The 19,472-nt window shown below is 30.4% G+C and overlaps 1 protein-coding gene across 2 annotated transcripts; it reads right to left on the bottom strand.

Annotated features, from left to right (window-relative positions):
* Positions 1 to 2,143: 2,143 nt before the first annotated feature.
* On the bottom strand, positions 2,144 to 18,371 carry LOC143230681 (transmembrane protein 179-like). Of its 2 annotated transcripts, XM_076464648.1 has the most exons (6): positions 18,135 to 18,336; positions 11,188 to 11,236; positions 9,104 to 9,416; positions 6,127 to 6,255; positions 5,379 to 5,463; positions 2,144 to 4,941 (listed from the first exon to the last, which is right to left on the bottom strand). In XM_076464648.1, the coding sequence occupies exons 3-6, from the start codon at positions 9,388 to 9,390 to the stop codon at positions 4,846 to 4,848; spliced, it is 597 nt and encodes a 198-aa protein (XP_076320763.1). In that variant the 5' UTR covers positions 9,391 to 9,416; positions 11,188 to 11,236; positions 18,135 to 18,336; the 3' UTR covers positions 2,144 to 4,845. The 2 variants fall into 2 exon arrangements, with proteins under 2 accessions (XP_076320763.1, XP_076320762.1); XM_076464647.1 differs by lacking the exon at positions 11,188 to 11,236 and having other exon boundaries at positions 18,135 to 18,371.
* Between the last annotated feature and the right edge of the window lie 1,101 nt (positions 18,372 to 19,472).

Here is a 19,472-nt window from a genome sequence, read left to right as displayed (position 1 = left end):
TGCTTTAGATTTCCTAGACTTCCTGTTTCAAGGTCATTGTTGATGGCTGACTATGCCTACCTATACCTATAGCAAAGGTATGTATAATCTAAGATTGCTTTCTATGGCAAAATATAACTGTTTATAATAAACTGATTTGAGAAAAAATATAATTAAACTTTATTACTCAGGGAAATATAATTCAATATGGTGAATTTTTAACAAGGTATGGGGTAGTGAAATGTGTCCAAGATACATCAGAATAAAATCTAAATAATGAACTGATATACTTATTGGTTGAAATTATTAAAATTGAATCCCATACAACAAGGTTTTGATAAAATGAAAGTACTGCTACTGGTACAGGTATGTAACATCTCAATGTAAAAACTTGAATCTCATTATGAGTCATTGTCTTCTTGAGATGAAAAATGCCACAAACCATGGCAAAGTGACAGTCCAGAAGTAGACAAAGGATAAAGATAAATGAAGAACAGTATGCCAAATATAAATGTGCACTATCAAATTAAATGTAGATGTAAAAAGAAAACACAAAATGAATCTACAAAAAAGTGTGCATAAGATGCTTGGAGAGACCTGGTAGGAGTAGACTTGGAAGTGTGTAGCCAAGTGAAGAGCTGTGAAAAAGAGCTCAAACTGCAGCATAATCTTTCCACCATTTAATGAGTGCCAGTGCCTTGAGAGAAGCACTTTCTCATCCTTGGCAGGCTATGACCCTAGCCTTGTTGCAAACACTTAAGCACAAGAAAGCTGTGTATTGTAAACTGATCAATGCACTTGCTGAAGAGTTTACCATAACCACTGTGTAAGTGTCTTATTGGCATCCTCACCTCTGGCTTTGGAAACAGTTGCCCTGGTTATGAAAGAGATAATACAAACAAGCAAGCACCAACAGGGAAAGAGGATGGCACTAAAAAAAAAAAAAGTACAAGCAAGACATCTGACTTCCTCTATCAAAGACTTCTTTTTTTTTCTTTTCTCTGAAGAGTATCTTGATGCAGAGATAGACAAAAGCAAGTTTGCTGAGCTCTGACCAAAACATGTAATGCTGATTGACAAGCTAACGCACAATGTTTGTATTTGCAAATACCATGAGAACATCATCACTGCCATAAATGTACTAAATAAGAGTTGCAATAACTTTCAATTTATTGCTGTGAACAACCAGACAAATTTATTTCTAGTCCAGCCACAAGAAAATGTTGACTAAACCAGTGCATCAAATGCAAAGATTGCCAAGGTTTCCAAACTGCATTTAATTTTTCAGATGCTGATGTTGTAACATGGTACATTTTGAAAAATGACAATGAGAATAAACTGTGCAAGATTATTGAAGAGAGCACTGCTGAAGATATTTCAGAAAATATTTGTTCCTTCATTCCTCAATTCATGGAACATTGCTTTGTAAAGTAACAACAAACTGCCAGATACCAGGAAGAAAGGGAGTCTGCTGGATCTGCATAATTTGATTAATCTTAAAGCTCTGTTTCAGGTGGGTTACTCTAAAAACTATACCTGCAGTTATTAAGAGAAAATTCAAAGTGCTCATTGGAAGCAAGAACAAGTCAGCCCTTTCACTACAGCTGTTTGGCACTCTGGCAAACTTCACTCCAAGGTTATTGCATCAGACAACTTTACCCATGCTAAGAGAAACTATACTTGTATACTTTTGAAATTCTCAAGACATTCAGCTATAAAAAATAGTTTTACTCCCAGTTTGGTTATCCAACTTGCATTTAAGTAATCCTCACACTTAAATTATAAACTATTTTTCAGCATTACCTTCTTAATTTATTTTTTGTTTTGACAAGAAATAAGAATATTATTAATGGCTTTCAACTATATTGATTTCAAAAATGATTAATTACATTTTAACTAATGTTTTCTGTAATATAAATATAGTAGGTTGTGAGATGAAAGAAATATAAGTAACACTTTCTTAAAAGGGGAACCTTCCAATTAACTTAGTGACAAGGTACCGATGTGAAAAATACACACATACCTATATCCACCCTTACAATCCAAACTTTAAAATGGAATTAATATATGTATCAAAATTATAATATGAAGAAATGTACTGATTAACAGAAGTTTAAAGATCTGACTTATATGTAATAAAATACATTCTTTTATCATACTTTCATTTGAATTATGAATTCTCATTTATTTTGCACTTATAGTAAATGTACATGAACTAATCACAGAAATACTTATTTTTCAATACCAACTTTCCTTCTAGATAAGGTGATAATTTCATACATTAACAAATTATTTTTCTTTTCTTACTTCTAGCTTTATATATGGTCAAGGGTTAATAATTAAAAAACAAGTGCTGTCTTTTGAAGAAACATTTATTTATTTAGAAAATTAAGCCCTATATATATATATATATATATATATATATATATATATATGAAATATCCTGTTTGTATCATTAAACAATAATCAAATTCATAATTTTTTTCTTTTAAATTGGGAAAAATCACAATGTTTGGAATATTTTTATAAAAGTTCCCACTGAGAGTGGGACTTACAGGATCTAATAATGAATCTCTTAAAAATATTCAAAACAAATTCTCACTAACTGCTTGCTAAATGAACAAGATATATTTTTGACTGGATGAATACCAGTATATTTTAAAATATGGAAAACTCAAAAAATTTTTTTTACACTGGCTATCCGAAGATGAATAAAACAAATCACTTGTGGATTTACAAGTACATATACTGTAAGTCAGCTTCATGAGTTTAGAAAGTAATATATTAAGGAATACAACAACAATACCAAATACTTACAGAATGCACTAAAAGTTATATAAAGAATAACTTGAATACATTATGTTTAAAAGAACAGTTAAAACTCACAATACTGATACTGCAGGAACATTTATTCAACACCTGAAAAGGAAGTAGCTTTTTACAGTTTGTTTTATTTAATGCTGTAATTCATTTTGAAATACTATATTACCACCTTCTATCTTTAATTATTTTTCTTCATAGTAGTGAAGTTAATCTGAATTTTTATTTTACTTTTAAAAATAATTCTACTGAAATACTCTATTAGAAATAAATACAGTTGCAATTTTTGAACTAAAACATGTTTCTAGTGTACTTGCTGTTAAAGCACCACTGCTCAAGAAAAAGAAATACTTTAATACAACTGCATCCTAATAATACAACACACATTCTTGCAGTTAAAATAAAAAATGACATAACATCAATATAAAAAACAGCAGAGATTCATTTGGTCAACATGTCATCAACAGGTAGGATTACTAATAAGATTAACAGTTATTTGTAAAGAATGCCTAAAGCCATATTTACAGTTTTTGCAATATACATAAGACAAAATCAATAAATATTGATGCTTTAAGCCATCTTTGGTAAAATATTTCAAAAGGCCTCTTAATAATTTCACAAATATTAACATCACACTTTTTTGATGCTCAAATTGATTTTTTGTCTTGATGTATTAAAAAAAATTCATATCTGTAGAATTGTTGCAAGTAACCCTAGTTACAGTAATATGTTATTAGATTGTTTACAGCGCCACTGTGCATGCTAACCTATGATAAACAATGTATTATACCAAACAAAATGACTATTTATCAAAGTCTTGCATTTAAATGTAAACAATTACACCTGAAATCAAACAATATTATAGGAAAGGTTGGAGCACATACTCCAATGTTTAATGATAAAAGCAACCACAGAAGTTTGTTAAAATCAAACTAAAACCAATGAATTGTACAGAACTTGTTACACAAAAATCTAAACTATTACAATAAATTCAAAACTGCCGTGGTTTGAAAAATGTTATGGACCTCACATTCCTTATATTCATTACATATTTTTAAAATCTATTGTTTATATATGATGCATTAATGGGATAACACATCAAAAGTAAACTAATTCAACTTGAATTTTGTTGTAGTAATCAGCTTCAATAATAAAAAAACTTACCTCATTCTCATTTTGCCCATTCAATAAAATGTAAATATTATTTCAAATACTTTTAATAAACTCTGAATTTGAAAAACTGAAGAAATGTACAAATACCACAGACACATGATCTCAGTGGAAAAATCTAAGAAGTGTTATACATAGAATTATCATTTTCTGAAAATAAGTAATGTGATAAAGGTTGAGTAATACATTTTTCTACAAATACTGTAAAGTACATAATGCATCTATTTTTTCAAAAATAATATTTTAAATAGATATTACAATGTAAAAGTATTAGTAATCATAAGCTCTATACAAAATATTATTAAGTGTTTTAAAAGAACAATCAATCTGTAGAAGGCTTATTTACATAATTGTAGGATTTCCTTTATATTATCTAATACATTTTTATCCTGATCTTTCATTCAGTAACTTTTTGTCTATCCGCATCAAAATATTTAGTAGCAAACTGGTTATCAAATGTAGCAGAATATTAGTGTGGTAAGAACCAGCATAAAAATAAACCTTATTAGCTTTAGTGAACTGTCTACTATAAGTTGGTTAGCAAATTATAAAAATTTACTACCAATCATCAGTAATATGTTTAGTGCTAAGTTGGTTATGTAGGCATCACAAAACACATTCAAAACTAAAATGGGAGTTTACCAATCAATAATATCTACAACACTGTCTGTAGTCACATGTTCATAATGCGTATAGCGTCTTTATAGCATTGTATACATACAAGTATTAGCTTCTCCCAGTTACCTTGAACAAAATATCATACCAGTTTCATAATATCTCCTTTCATAGTTTCTATCAGTTTAAAATGGCACTGCTGAATTAGTGTAAGATGGGCACTGAGATGGGTCCAATAATCTTCTTCGTTCTCGAGCCATACTAATTGAATATTTTCCTCTTGGTGGTACCGCATAACTTTGAAGTTGATAGAACAGTTAAAAGAACCCAGCAAACCCATGAACTCCATGATCCAAACTGTAAAAATAATGTTTTTTCTCTCAATACCCATTTCACAAGTTTAAAACAAACTGACATATTGCAAGATATTTTTTACAATTACAATAACATCTAAAACATTTTAAGATCAGGGAGTCACACTAAAAAAAAGTATTCAAAATTATATAATACTATGAGACTGACATTGAGTTTCCCTACCAATATTATAAAAAAAATATTTTAGTTCTTAGACCACCTTCCTTTCCTTTGAAGTCACTGAATATGTATATAAAAAATAATTAATTTATTTGTGTTATTCTGATCATATTAACAATGAGAAGTATCAGGAAAAAGATTTGAAACTACTGTATACATGAATATTTTTTTCCCCCCCATTTGCAACTAGGAAAAGTATCTGAAGAAAGAACATGAATATTGTGCTAAACTTCACACTACACATAAAAGCATAAACTTACCTGAACTGTTCCCAGTTGAATGTAAAAGCCAAAAGTATCAATCCCATCTTTCTCATCAATTTGAAGTAGTTCAGCATCATCACAACTAACCAATTAAAACATCACAAGATTAGGAGGTATCAATTATATGTATTGAGAAAAGTCATTTTCAGGTTCTCAAGATGTTTAAAGGTCAAGGATACATATAGGCCATCATTTTTAAACACATTATTACCTATTAACAGATCAATTGTTTTGACGTGCACCAATAATAATAAAAAAAAAGACGACAATATGAATTGCACTGTTAATTATGAAGTGGTGGTACACATATTGTGTGTTTTCTTATAGCAAAGCCACATTGGGCTATCTGCTGCACCCACTGAGGGGAATTGAATCCCTGGTTCTAACATTATAGATCTGCAGACTAACTGCTGTCCCACCAGGGGACAATGGTATATGTAATATAAATAATAGTTTATTATGCATGGCTATTCTTGGTTGGATCAGCATAACCTGCAAACTAATAACACAGCTGAACCCAAAACAAACATACCCATGATACAAACTTAGATGAAACACACATTTAATGAAAACTGCATTCTTTATCAAATGGAATTCTTAATAGCTTTTTATTTTCTACAAAAAATAAACCAGTGTTATATAACAATTTTGAAATATCCTAATAGACCAAATATGAATATGTCACACCCTACAGTGAGCAAAAGTATATCAATAACTTGAATGCAAATGAAAATCTGTAACTTACGAGGGAAACCTTTGCATGACAGTATTACACCAGGTATGGAGACCTCCAGTTACAATGACAGAAGCTATAAAGATAAAGCCAGTCACCAGCAAGTTAATCACTGTGTCCAAAAAGGCAGACAGAAAGGAACTGAAAGAGAGGAATTTGTGTAATTTAGAATTATAAACTTGTTCATGGAGGATATTGTTATTATTAATCTTTCTTCATTTTTCACAATGACAACTTGTGGGAAATGTTAGAAGAAACACATATATCAAAACAATCTACAGATTACTGTTTTCATAAATTATTATGATTTTGTACTTTTATCATCTTTGCTTTGACACACATTAAAGATAATGTCATCAATTATAGAAAATTATATAACTCTAGGTTTGTTATGTATATTTTTCATCTCTGACTAAATCCCAAATTTCGTAACTACTTTTTAATCCTTTTGCAGAGATGTCAACTATTTCAATTGACTGAGCATAATGATTGCAGACAGAGTCCTTTCATGGTTTTAGTCCTTTTAGATTTGCCAGAAACAAGACAATCTGGTGAACGAGGCCTCTTTTTTTCCATCTTGTGAACAATCTCATTAGGGTTTCTATGCCATTTAGAAAACGAGAAATACCCATCTATGCGAGAGCTGATTGGCTGACAAGCACTGATGATGTAACTATGGATTCCCCCACGTACCCAGTATGGAGAAGCACCGCACTCAAATTATTAGTAGACGTCGGAGATACAAATATTTTTTTATTATTTCAAGCATAAACATGATTATCACAAGTAGCCATTTGGACAATTTTATTTATTATCAGAATTTATTTGTATCTCACTAGAACATTTCTTTTCACCACTTTCAAGCCCTGGGGGAACAATTTATCACTATATTGTGTAGGCCTATATAATATATACATTTGGGAGTTGCAACAAGTCGTAATATTTGTTTGTACGAGTGCATAGTCGTAATGAATACACCAAAATTGTAATGGTTGGCATCTCTGCTTTTGTATTAGGCACGTTAAGTATTTGTAGTATAACTTTTGATACAATATGCTATCTTCAAAAAATTTAGTAGACTTTTAGTAAAGATTACAATTTTTTGTTAACACAAAATTAGATTTTTTAATGAAATATGTTTACTAAAGATTTGTTTGTGAAAATATCGAGACTGTTTCTCTACTAGTCTGAGTCCAAGGTGATTTTTTGTTAGGATAAGAAAAAGAAAATTCATTGTTCCAAAAACCTCAAATATTATTTGCATATCTCTAAAACACTAAATACATTTCAAACATGGGGCCTGTCACATGATCAACCTTGTAATCATCATAAAGATAAAAAAGGAAATAAATACAAATTAAGCTTTTTTTACATGCTAGAATAACTACACATTGTAACACAAAAATACAAATGTTCAGTCTAGTAGCTTAAGTCTCGTAATGTTACATATTTGTTACTTTTGACTATATTGACCTACCAGTCATGCCTAGCTAACATTACATAACTTGCATTGATGAGTTACACATCCTCTTATGTTACCACATCCAATAATATGAAACTGATCTCTAGTCTTCCCTGTCTTGGCCATGTTTTATTGAGTATTTTGTAATATTCAGTTACATTTCAATTATTACAGATTATAGATGTATATAGATTATTACTATATAGAAATAAGTTATGAAACTTATTTTTCTTAAAATATAAAACAATAAAAAGTAAAGCAAACAATCATCTCTTCTAGCTATAATCTTTGAATTTGTTTGCTGCTGGATAAGTTGCTAAGCCTATTAAAATTTCACATGAAGAATATGAAACAATTTGTTTTTAAGGTTATGTATATACAATTAAATAACTAAAAAATCACAAATAACTATACTCATACCATAGAATTCCATTACAAGTTTATTAAACTTAGAAACAATGCTGTATTTAAGTTTAAAAATATGAAACTTTGAGCAGATAATAGACACAACCTACCTTGTTGAAATCTTGGTTCAAAAGAAGGTGGTAGCCTTTCCACAGATTAAAATGGCTTAGAAAACCACTGGGGAGACATTCTAAGTTGTTCATTGGTTATTTACATGCTATATACAGTAGTCAGAGTATAAAATGGACCATTTAAAAAATGTAAAGAGTTGAATGGGATCACTGTGTTTGATTCAGTACATAACCCATATCTCAGCAAAATAAAGATAAGAGGTTCTTATTTTATGTTCTATCTTAGCAATATTGGCAATTCAAGTTCCTAATTTGTACAAGACCATAGACTTAGTATTTGAAATCACAAACATCTAATTTTAAACAGTGCTGCATTCAACATACCACATGATTTGTTAAAATGTATATTTTGGTATGTTATTTTAATATTTACTTTTAAATTAAGAGGTTAACTCATATAATAATAAAGTTTGAATTATAATCTACAATTTGATACCAAAATTACTGACATAAGTTCATAAAAAAAGTATGTCAATAAAATTTTGAATGCAAGTCAATAAATACAATGACATGGTCATTGATCCCTTACCTATCATGAAAGGGTTAATTAAAGTGTAGTTTGGACACAAAACATTTGATATTGTAATTAATCACTAGTACTGTATGCAAACTGACAAAACAACAGATATAAATACTTTTCTAATTTCATAACACAGGTATTTATAATTTAATATAATTAAGATCTATAACAGGATTGTCCAACTTTGAGCTAATGATGAATCATGTAATATTCTGAGCATGGCTCAGGTTGGATACTCAGTTACCAATAACAACAAAACATGTATCACTGCTATATTCATGCTTATTAATATTAAAATTCTACAGTATTATAGTAATAGGTAACAAATATTAAGTAATTAAGTCTCAACACATCAAAGAATCTAAAAGTAGAGAAGGTTTATTTTATATTTTTCCTGGTGCTTAAGAGTATCTCACAAGTCACTAAATAGGACAACTCAGATTTATCAAAAGATGATAATCTCCATCTTACCTGTCTACTCCTTTGAAGAGAAAAACTGAAAATCGAACAACTTGAATTACAGACATAACCATCATCATTACTCCCACAAACAGAACAAAGCTACAATAACTTGAAGAAGCCCAGGAGGCTCGTAGGTAACCCCCATCTTTGTCAAAGTAGCCAGTGGTGTATAATAAACAATGGCCCATGAAGTTTTTTGTGTTGATGCTCAAAGGAACAACCACACATAAGGAGAGCAGAAAGGTCACAGTGTAACCTGTTGCTTGACTTAGAAGTAACTTGTTTCCTAAACCCATATTTCTTGTTTTCAACTATGTAGCAGCTGTTAAGTTAAAAAAAAAAAAAGTTTTAGAAATGAGAAGAAAATTACAAACTCATAATATATAATTTCTTCTGGCATTTTATACATTTTGGTCAAACCTTTCTATGATGTAAACTGGTTGCTATTTCTTAGTTTTACAAGAACATAAAAAAAGTTGCACTGGGTATCTAGAATCCAGCCTATTTGGTCTTTTGTTGGATAGTCCATTCCGTCAGGTTATTAAACTTAAAAATGTACTGAAATAATTTTACTAGAGTCAGAAAATATTACAATTTATTAACAATCCTCTCAATCAGTATCATTAAGTCTATTTTAAGCAGTCTTCTAAATAATTAGCCATAGACAACTTCAGTTTTTTAAAAACTAAATGTTCAAGTTCTACAACATAAGGTAATATTTTCTTAATAATCATAAAAAAAGATGGTTAAATAGCTACATAACATAAAACTTTTCCTTTATAGATTCAAATGTTTTTACAGTTTGTTTCATTAAAAAGGCAACAGAGATGATCAAGATGTAAATACTATGCATGTCTGCTAAGTGCTGTTCAAATTCCATTGGTAACAACTATTGTTTTAAGTGAGCTAAAATATAATTTAGTTAATTTGTTTTTGTGCTTTATACAAATTCATTCTTAACTTTAATATTTTTCATAAATCCATGTATAAGCTTCTTTGATGCATTTTATATCATTTTGATCATTATAGACAGGAGTGGTTGAAATATGTAACAATTTTTCTACTGCCTATTGCGAGATCAATATTCGTGATCATACAATAATCTGTGGAGGGAAGAAGATTCCCTTTATAACCTAGCATCATCAGAACATTTTATATAATTTGCTTCATTACCTCTTATAAGAAGGTGAATATTTTCCTTTTAATTTCCCACATATTCTTTACACTTCCAGTATTTTCCCTGTAACATTGCAAGTATGACTTCTAGGAAAATGCCTCATATTAGTGAATCATGTAGCAAATCCAAGTGTCCTGTGAAATCAGTAAAACTGTTGTTTATTATTGTGCATTACCTAGTAACTGTTGTTAGAGAAATGTCACTCATCTTTCAACTCTGATCGCTGATGTAGTTTTACACTTTCATATATATGAGGGGAATTTTTTTCAGAAACAATTTTGCTTAGTTATTCATATTTAAATCGTACTTTTTTCATCAAGTGAACAAACCTATCATCAGTAACAGTTAAATATGATTAGTTATCTACTGCAACAATCTGATCAGTTGCATAGTGCAACTCTTTAGGAAGATAATCTTTAATACTCCACAGTTTTTTGGTGTTTTTTTTTAACAATCCTGAATGGTTTGTTTTTTGGTAGGCATTTCAGTAGTCTTCACCATGCTTATTGTTTTTCAAATAATTGTAAATTGCTTTTTGATTTAAAATCAGCTACTGCAAAGTAATCCCACTCTGAATTCTTTTAGTTTTAAATCATTTGTAACAATCAGTGAATAGAGGTTGTCACTGAATAACATTTAGCCACTGATAGATATATTCAACTAAAAACTTCTCAGAAAAGTGTGTGTGTGTGTGTGTGTGTGTGTGTGTGTGTGTGTGTGTGTGTGTGTGTGTGCGTGCTGTAAATTACAGGTTTCTTAAGGTTTTGTTTACTGACTTGTTAAGACAAAGCCTGCTGACATGTTATAAATTACATATGCAGAGCAATACACAGGTTAAAATTTAAAGTGCTGAAATTGTCTAGACAATATTAGCTGTCAGTAAAATACTTTAATATCTGTAAAAAGTATTTCTTACAGTTGTAGATACTAGACAGTATAACAAACAGCAGTATAAACACATTCACCTGGAAATATACAAGATCTTTTGTTAAAAATATTATTGCATCTAACCTAATCTGTTGATATTTTTCAAAAAAAAAAAAAAGAAGACAAGAAAGGAAACAAAATCAATCACATTTTTATAGTTACAAACATATTCAATAGTTTTCAGTGTCTCATGAAACTACAGAAAATATACATAAAAATATGACTCTTACTTAAATCCAAATGTTTAATCACCTTGCCAGATACTTAGTATCTTGCTGAAAAATAACAATCTCTAGAAACATATACAAGGTTATGGAATATGTTTATAGAAATGAAATACCTAAATATTAATTTGAAGAAATAAAAAAATGCAAAACCATTTAAAAAAGCAATAAAAGCAAGTAAAACTCAACAATATACAAAAGATAAATAACGTGCAACTTTTAGGTTGGTGAATACAAAATGATGATGTGACAATTTGCATGGATATGCTGCAACAAAAATGGTTATGCAAACCCTTATTCACAACATAATATTTAAGGGCAACAAGATACTTGTTGGTCCAACAAGGCTCTTCCATTCATTAAACAATCAATAGTAATAATAATAAGGAAAATCAATAACGTAAAGCCATCCCTTTTATAAAAATATTTATCAAGCCTTCCATTAAACTCCCATACATTTACTGTTTCTACCATATCTGAAAGCAACCAGTTTCAAAGAGCAATAGCTTGGGAAAATATTCCATGAAAAAAGAGTCTCATGGAAAATTTGTGATGAAAGCAAATCACTAGTTTGCAACATTTAAAACTGAAGCCCATTAACTACTTTGTGAAAGTAGCTGGTGGACTCATAGGTATCACCCTCAATGCAAATGAAACCATGGCAAACCGTGAGGTCGTGTAATCAGAAAAGTATGGATGGAAGAGTGGGTTTCAACCATGAGCACTGAATAAAATCTGTAGTCCTTTTGCTGTGGCTGCACTAAGTCATGATGCTAAAAAACAATGTTCAATTGCATTGACATCTGTGTTGTTCTGAAACTGGGGAAGCATGTGATGAAAATATAGAACAGACAAATCCATTATTTGAAGAGAAGGAGGAGAGAGATGATGACATGCTCCTGCAAAATATCTGGTGTACTTCCAAATGTTATTTTGGTAAGGAAGTCAAGACTGAACATAATACTCCAGATGTGACCAATATAACAAAATTAAACTTCTTTAGAACTGTATCCAATAACTGTAAATACAAACTAATATTCCTATTTGTCTTGCCACTTAAAAAAAATGCTTTTAACAGTCTCTTCATTGCATACTTAACAATCCCCTTTTCAACCTTAAAGACAGAAATGACAACTTTAAATGCATTATGATAAATATCTACAACATGTTGATTGAATTATTTAAAAGTTGTCACCTCTCAGCTTGACACACATGCTTTCATAAGATGCATTTCAAATCTCAACACTCACACTGTATCACTTTTACTGTAAATAAAGGTGTATAAACTCCCTTTGTTAATTACAGATGTAATGGGCAGTTAGTTACAACAATTACCTACCACCGTGATTCCTAGTTGAAAATCCCAAAATATCTAGTTTTTTCTTTTTTTACAACCAATCCAACCATTCAGCAATCATGTTTGCTGAGCTACAACTAACTTTATTAGCAACTTTCTGGAACTATGCATATTCATAAGTAACAGGACTGTAAAATAATGAAATAGAATGTTTCTTATCTGTCCAATAGGTTAGTCATTTTGGAAGTATTTGTTTATAGTGATCAATCAACTTCTTTGTGGTAGTTACTTAAGTTAAAACATCTTTCAAACCCCAGGAGAAAACAAAAACTTTATTTCTCTTAACAATACTTCATGTTTTAAAATTACGTCTTATGAATGCTAAGGATTCTGGACTAACATGTGAAAATTTTAATTAGAAACATAGGTATTTGTTGCTAGACTAATGTGGTGGAGCATTTCAGAACATCAGGAGTAATTGTGTTTCTAAAGATCTGGAAACATTTTGGGAGATGCAATCCAATCCTAATTTGAAAATTTTGCTGAGGGAAAAATGGGAAGACCCTGAGAAAACTCACTTTCATGGCCAAGGTGCCTAATAAAATTGACCTGACTGTGCCTGGCAGAAGTTGTGGAAGAAAAACAATTGCTAAATATTCCTGGTAAGATGTACTTGATGATTTTAATAACATTTGATGACATTGGACAGTTGAGAGGTTGATGTTAAAATGGACAAGTTCTGGTAGTTGTTGAATTCTGAGTTCTCTTGAGCTTGAATGATGACTTTCATACGGTGATATTTTGTGGTTTGGTAGAGACTTTAGTCTGTTGGGTTTCAGGAGGCTGATGTTCCTTGGAGGAATAAGTTGATCTTTGGAAATATTCATCAGCTTGGTTATCAGTCTGGATAAGCCTACTTACAAATCTGAAGACTGTTGTTTCTAATTTCTCAGAATGAGTTTTCCATGACTGGGAAATTTGATAAATTCTATTCTATTGATTTTGATTATCACTTGATCATACAATAATTGGCCTGATTCTGATTGCCAAAATGATTGTTGGTAAAACACTGAATAACATAAAATAATAACTTTACATGAAAACAAAATAAAGATCTGAAAACAGAAAGTCATCTGATTCATTTTGCACATCTATTTTGTTACTAGATTTCACCAGGCCTAGCTAGAAAGGCTTAACAGCCTGTTGAGTGAGGTGGTCCTGTGCACATTAAAGCATAAATAATACTTAAATTATTCAAATAGAATGTTCAGAAACAATTGTAATTTAACTGGTTTTCTAAATGAGCTATTTAACGTAAAAAACAATCTTAAATAATAGAGCAGCAACTTTCATATCAACACACACCCAATGAAATCCTCCACCAGTAATGGATTAGTAGTGTCTACTGGCCTTAATGAAAAATGACCAAAAATATGATATAAAATAAGCTCTTTTTATTGGTTATAAATATGAACATAATCAAAAACATGGTTTTAAAATAGCCTTGAAATTACATGTAGATAGATGTGGCTTCTGTTATGAATTGAGGAGATTAACTGATTTCTCACTACAGAGAAGTTATGATAACTTGATCTGTGTTCTTTCTTATTTACATTAATAGAGTTTACTATTAACATTACACTCTTAGGTATTTCTTGCTGTATTGAGGATATTGAAGCACTACAGAATGACTTTAATCAATTGATAATTTGTAAAAATAATTAGCAAAAGCCTACAATTACATTAAGCATGAGGTAATGTAGTGTACTGGGGTTATCATAAACAAGCTAATAATTAGAAAAATGTAAGTTAGGTTCAAAACAATCCACATAAAATAAAAAACTAAAACTATTTCTAACAGTAACAGTATAGTTGACATACAAAAGATATTGCTGTCAGAAATGGTGTAGGCTTAAGACAGAATTTAAGGAAAATAAGGTACCATCTAGGGTGTCCCATCTACTGCATTAAGTTATAAAAATCTCAGAGTTAGCCCTTGTCATTTAAATATTTACCAAGCATTCTCTTAATTTTACTGTATCCATTCCAAAGGCCATCCAGTCTGTTAGAAAAACGAAACAAGATTTTAAAAAGGTTGTCAATACTTTCCTTATTGGAAAATTATGAGTTTAAATTTTTTTACTTTCCTTTAAGGTAATTGTGAAAGAACAGCCTTATTGGGCCATATGATCTCTTGTTGTTCATATATTAATACTGTTAAATAGTTTCCATATTGGCACAGTTTAATAATAATTGCAATTGGGACCTACAAAATGTACTACTTTATAACTAATAAATTGGTTCATTGTCAGTTAAGTTCACTATATGCATTTCATAACATTAAATTACATCAGACAACTTTTCAAAGTGCATATCTATGAAATAAGTAATCTTATAAACACATTAACTTATGAAGTCTTAAGTACAAGTAATAGTAACACTAATACTATTGATAGTCTGTTGAACTTCAATGGGTTGATAAAGCATTTAAATAAAAGGTCATTACATAATTTTGTTAGGGATACTGCTGAGAATTAACTGTGGGGATGAAATTATAAATAGGTCACTAGGGCTAAAGGCTGAGCTCAGGTTAATAGATAAGGATGAACAGACCAGCAGGTTGGATTTGTGAGATTAGTTCCATGGGAGAATGTAGCTTCTTGAAGTGGATGGTTTTCATTTAAATACAGCAGGGTGTAGCTTGTTTGCAAAATATATTAACACAACTGTAAAGAAAGCTTTAAAATAGGACTAGAAAGTGGTATAGCCTGGATAGACTGAACAGAAAAACAATAAGATTTAGTGAAAACTTTAGCAAAGAAAATGAGCATCATATTAGTTGTTTTAAGGACAGGCTTAATTGTGACTACTTTAAATGTTAGAAGTTTAAGAAATAAAATAAATGGCTTTAGGTCACTGGTAGGATGGAGCATTTTGATATAATAGAAATATCTGAAACATGGTTTACTGTAGATGATTTTGATGATAAAGTTCTTTGAAATACAGAGTTAGAGATTATTTAATAGGATAGAGTACTACAGAGAGAAGTAATGGCTATATGTATATAAAATGCGAGTTTCATTCTGTTGAAGTTGGGGATAAAGACATTAGTAAGGAGACTGATCCATTTGAGATTTTACTAGCAAATATATTGGCAGCTTAGTTATCTGGAGACACTGATGAAACGTTGACAAATTCTAAAGATAAGCTTTTAAATTTTCAAGATAAATCATTATTTACAGAAAGAAAAGGAAGGCTGAAAGTCAACAACCAAGTGCCATTATAAAGGGCAAGAGATGTAAAATAAAAGATAAGCATCAAAAGTTTAAGAAGTTAAACTGGCTAGTATGACAGGATACATAGAAGATTATATAAAGACAGTTGATCAAACAGGAAATTAGGACATCAAAAAGGATGTATGAAAAAAATGGTGGCAAGAAATTTAAAAATTAACAGCAAGGATTTCTTTAAATACATTAAGGGTAAACAAAATGTTAGGATGGGAGAACCCTTAATGGATGATAAAAGAAGGCTTGTATCTGACAATTAAGAGACAGCTGAGTTCCGAAATTGTTTTTCTTTAGTCTTTATTGACGATGATGTGACCAGTATTCCTTATCTTGAACAGTTAATAGAAAAAAACAAGGTCATGCTGCATTAATTCTGAGCTTATTAAGAAACAATTGGAAAGTTTAAAGAATGTTAAGGCTCCTGGGTCAAATAATATTTACCCAAGGGTTTTGAAGAAGATTAAGAATTGGATATGTTAATCACTTGCTACTATTTTTGTACAAACTTGATTAGTGCCAAAGAATTGAAAGTTAGCTGGTATCACTCCTCTTTACAAGGAAATACAAACTGTTCCAGTAATTATAGGCTTACTTGTCTTACATCAGTGATAGTAAAAGATTTGGTGAAACTGATGAAAGATGCTTTGCACAGTCATTTAATAAAATTAAGAATTTTACTGTACAGTGAACATGGTTGTACTAAGGGAAAATCTTGACTTGCAAATATTTTTACATTCTTTGGAAAGGTTACAGTTTATGTAAAAGTGTAGATTTGGTGTACCTTGATTTTCAGAAAATATCTGATAAGGTGCCACATAAAAGATGTGTAAAAAAAATTCTCTCTATGATGTAGGTGACAAGTGAGCTAACTGGTGAAAAGAGTAGCTGGATGGAAGAAAGCAAAAGGATTGTTATAGAGTTCAGTCAATCTGGATTAATATCACAGGGCTCAGTCTGGCCTTTTGCTCTTTTTGATTTACAAAAATAACATAGATGAAGGAATGTCATTGAATTACATAAATATGCTAATAAAATTAGTCTTGATGTTGCTAGCTGTGAAAATGATGCTGCTGCTTTAGAAAAGGATATGGATCATTTAGTGAGTTGGGCAAATAAATGGTTGATAGGTTATAATTACAATAAATGCAAGATAATGCATGAAGGTTATCATAATTTGAATTATAACTTAGATGGGAATAACCTTAACAGTGGTATGAATGAGAGACTTTGAGGTAACAGTTGATCAGTCTCAAAATCCATCTAAGCAATACTTTGTTGCTAGTGGTAGTACAAATATAATTTTAGGTTATATTTACATAAATATTGAATCCAGGTCTAAAGAGGTTATAATTCCACTGCATGGGTCTGGCGAGACCACATTTGGAGTAGTATGTTCAGTCTTGGGCTTCTTACCTTAGAAATGTCACTGAATTATTGGAAAGGGTTTGAAGGAGACTTACTAAAATAGTGCCTGTGATGGAGGGATTGTAATATGAGAATAAGTTAAGATTTATGAAACTGTTTTTTCTTGAAAAAAAAAGGACAGTTAAGGGTGGGTATCTGATGAGGTGTTTAAGATTGTAAGAAGGCTTGATAGCACTGGTACATCCCTTTTTTTCATACTTAACAGTGAGAATAGTAGGAGTAGAAGATAAATATAAAGTATGACAAGGAAGAAGTCTTCTTTACGTAAGACAGTTTTATTTTTCTAACAGGGTAGGTGGCCTCTGGAATGGGTTGCCTTCAGATGTTGTGAAAGAAGTGAACTTTAAACGAGTTTAAAGGATTGCCTGGTAAATACCAAAACAATAAGGGCTGGTTTTAAATTTTTTTATTTAATGATTTTAGTTTAGCTTAGAGGATTGGGCAGGTAAGTTGTACAAACATGCCCCTTGTTATCCCTAAACATTATCATTATGTTGATTGACATTTCATTGTCAGTTAAGCCTATCAGTAGTATTTCATTACATTACGACAAACTTTTCAAAGTACATATCTGCGAAATAAGTTACACTGTAAATACGAGAACTATAAAGTCTAAAATACAAGTAAAAATGATAAATATTGACAGTCTATTGAATTTTAATTTTCAAATTTCAATAGACCAAGATAACTGAATACTCACTGCCCATTCAAAAGTTTATAAAGTAACGTCTGAAGTTCAATTTCAAGTCAGTGGAAGTACGGTCGACCCTGTTAACTTAAAATAAAGTTGTATAACTTAGGATATAAGAAACATATCAATTAGTAACTAAATTAACAATAAAATCAAAACGACGTTTCGATCGCTAAATTAATCATACTATTATGATTTCATCACGTACGTCAAGGTACTTAAGCACTTCATCCAAAATGCACATTTTGAAATCCAGATTTTTTTTCATGGAAAATAACTTGATAACCATTTAAAAGAAAATAAAAAGTTTTGTTAATATATTTTTATTTTTAAATTTCTTAATAAATAAGTAATTTAAAAAAAAGTGTTGAAAAATGTGTTATATTAGTAACTGCATGATTTACGTCACAAACCAATATAATATACCAGTTACTCGATTAGTTATGCCAAAAATAAACTAGAAGTGATTGAGCATTTGTTGGGTTGTGTTTCGTAACGGATAGTATTAGATGAGCGCCTTAAAAGAGAATCCAGGTAATCCTCGTTTGTATATGCTTTATATCCTTCTGAACACTTTTTATTAGTTTGTATATTGTTATCGCATAACATTATATAGTGCATTTCAAAAGTTATTTGTTTTACTCCTTAATACTTGGATGAGTGATAGATGTTTCGTAGACTACTTTAGTTCATAGCTTAGGCCTAACGACACGTAACTGAAGGCAATACTAATGGTTCTACGACTTGTACTACTACCTTTATTAGTATCGGTAGTTAACATTATGTTAAGTTAAAAAAATTCACTAGCACCGTACTAGTTCTGTTGACATCATATTCATAGATATTAACAGTTACAAGATGCTTTTAGGAGTGATGGGTTTATTCAAGGGTTTAAAATTTCTAGACAATAAATCGTGAATAGTGTTCTTGCTGGAGATTGGAGTGGAGAGAGGCATGATTTGAGGTTTTTAAGATGTGGAACACATGATATCAACTAATGACATGTTATTTTCTTGTTTTTAATCAGTTAACATGTCCAAACAATGAGACAAATATTTGTTTTTGAAAATGTAGGTTCAAAATTTGAGAAATGTTTCTATTGACAGGTTATATGTTAGATTCTACCACACAAACATAAATTTTAGTTGCACATATATCCTTTATATATAGTTAGATTTAAGCAAGATAAATTAAAAATTTTACACAATGTGGGAATCTTGAAGAATTATATTTCCCAGCTATAGAAGTGTGTGAATGTATAAAGCTTGCATAAATAAAATATGAATGAATGTACACCAAATCTCAAAAGGAAAACATTTATAGTAAGAGTACATGCTTAGTCTGCAT

This window comes from Tachypleus tridentatus, chromosome 10 (genome assembly GCF_004210375.1).
Source record: "Tachypleus tridentatus isolate NWPU-2018 chromosome 10, ASM421037v1, whole genome shotgun sequence".
Taxonomy (NCBI): domain Eukaryota; kingdom Metazoa; phylum Arthropoda; class Merostomata; order Xiphosura; family Limulidae; genus Tachypleus; species Tachypleus tridentatus.
Note: the sequence above shows the minus strand (reverse complement) of the source record. Positions and strands in the feature narration are given on the sequence as shown.

Coding starts and splice junctions, on each gene's coding strand:
- LOC143230681 (XM_076464647.1), bottom strand. CDS start 9,390: ATGGGTTTAGGAAACAAGTTACTTCTAAGTCAAGCAACAGGTTACACT. Junction 6,256..9,103: donor CTCTTCAAAGGAGTAGACAG/GTAAGATGGAGA, acceptor CCTCTCTTTCAG/TTCCTTTCTGTCTGCCTTTT. Junction 4,942..5,378: donor TTCAACTGGGAACAGTTCAG/GTAAGTTTATGC, acceptor TTATTTTTACAG/TTTGGATCATGGAGTTCATG.